The sequence below is a fragment of the Ciona intestinalis genome, unplaced genomic scaffold (assembly GCF_000224145.3).
Source record: "Ciona intestinalis unplaced genomic scaffold, KH HT000120.2, whole genome shotgun sequence".
Taxonomy (NCBI): domain Eukaryota; kingdom Metazoa; phylum Chordata; class Ascidiacea; order Phlebobranchia; family Cionidae; genus Ciona; species Ciona intestinalis.
In genome coordinates, this window is record NW_004190442.2 from 122920 (window position 1) to 124072 (window position 1153).

General features: G+C 27.1%; 1 protein-coding gene across 1 annotated transcript in view; it reads right to left on the reverse strand.

The window, feature by feature from the left end:
- The window catches only part of LOC100184615 (tyrosine-protein kinase Btk29A), a 7911-nt gene extending 7183 nt beyond the window's left edge, over nt 1–728 (reverse strand). The window contains exons 1-2 of the mRNA XM_002124800.5: nt 623–728; nt 187–350 (exon numbers count right to left, since the gene is read on the reverse strand). Of these exons, the coding sequence (XP_002124836.3) occupies nt 187–350; nt 623–703 (245 nt within the window). The 5' untranslated portion in view covers nt 704–728. The remainder of the gene's footprint in view (nt 1–186; nt 351–622) is intronic.
- Between the last annotated feature and the right edge of the window lie 425 nt (nt 729–1153).

Here is a 1153-nt window from a genome sequence, read left to right on the forward strand (position 1 = left end):
TAACCGAAAAACAAGTTATTTTTAACCAAAAAACAAAGTCATTCTTAACCCAAAAACAAGTTATTTTTAACCGAAAAACAAGTTATTTTTAACCCAAAAACAAAGTTATTCTTAACCAAAAAAAAAAGTCATTCTAAACCAAAAACAATGTCATTTTTAACCAAAAATTATAAACATGCTTCTCACCTCATTGTTTCTAAACCATCTTTCGTCCGATACTTTACATAATTAGCTGGCACGTACCCCTCCTCCCCTCGTTTGTTGCGAACCTTCCACCAATGTGGTCGACTTGTTTCCAACACTGTGTAAACCTCATCCGCTACTAATCCCACATCACCAGCTTCTTGGGGCTGACAGTCAAATTATTTAAATATTTTTCAGTTCTTTAAAAGAGGTATGGAGTTTAAAATAAAACGAGTAATGAAAAATATTTTATAAAAAAACAATATATATATATAACTTTTTTTTTCAATATTTTTTTTAAAATAAACTTTAAAATTGCGCAGAATCCTTCAGTGCATATTTTCTTATTAAAGTAATTAAACACTTTTGTATAAAATATCATAAAAAATCTAAAATTTTATACATATATAAATATATTGTTCTTAAATATATAGCTTACTTCAAAATCATACAAAGCAACAACGCTATCTGTCTCATCTTGTTGTTGTGTCACTTTCAAATCTATAATGATATAATACATGAATGATTGTATGTAATATATATAATAATATATGATATAATATAGTAGGGCGGGGAAAATGGGACATCTTTTTATTCTGTTTTTTTGTCCATTTGGTAGTAAACAAAGAACATTTAAGGAATTACAAAACCGTATCCTCACGACTCCTATAGACTGTTGTTAATTGTTTAAAACACGATCATGATATTTGGATATTATGCGCTCAAGGTGTCCCATCTTCCCCCACCACACTATAATAATAATATTATAATAATCTATAACAACATATGGTAAAAGTCACTAACCAATTTAAACAAATAACAAATAACAATCCCATAATAACAAAATAATAATTTAGGATATCATACCAAAACATAGAATTATACAATGCATATAATAGAAATTATAAACTACATGAATGTCTTTAATTATTTTTATTTTATTTTTCACAACAAAAGAAAATTGCATGCG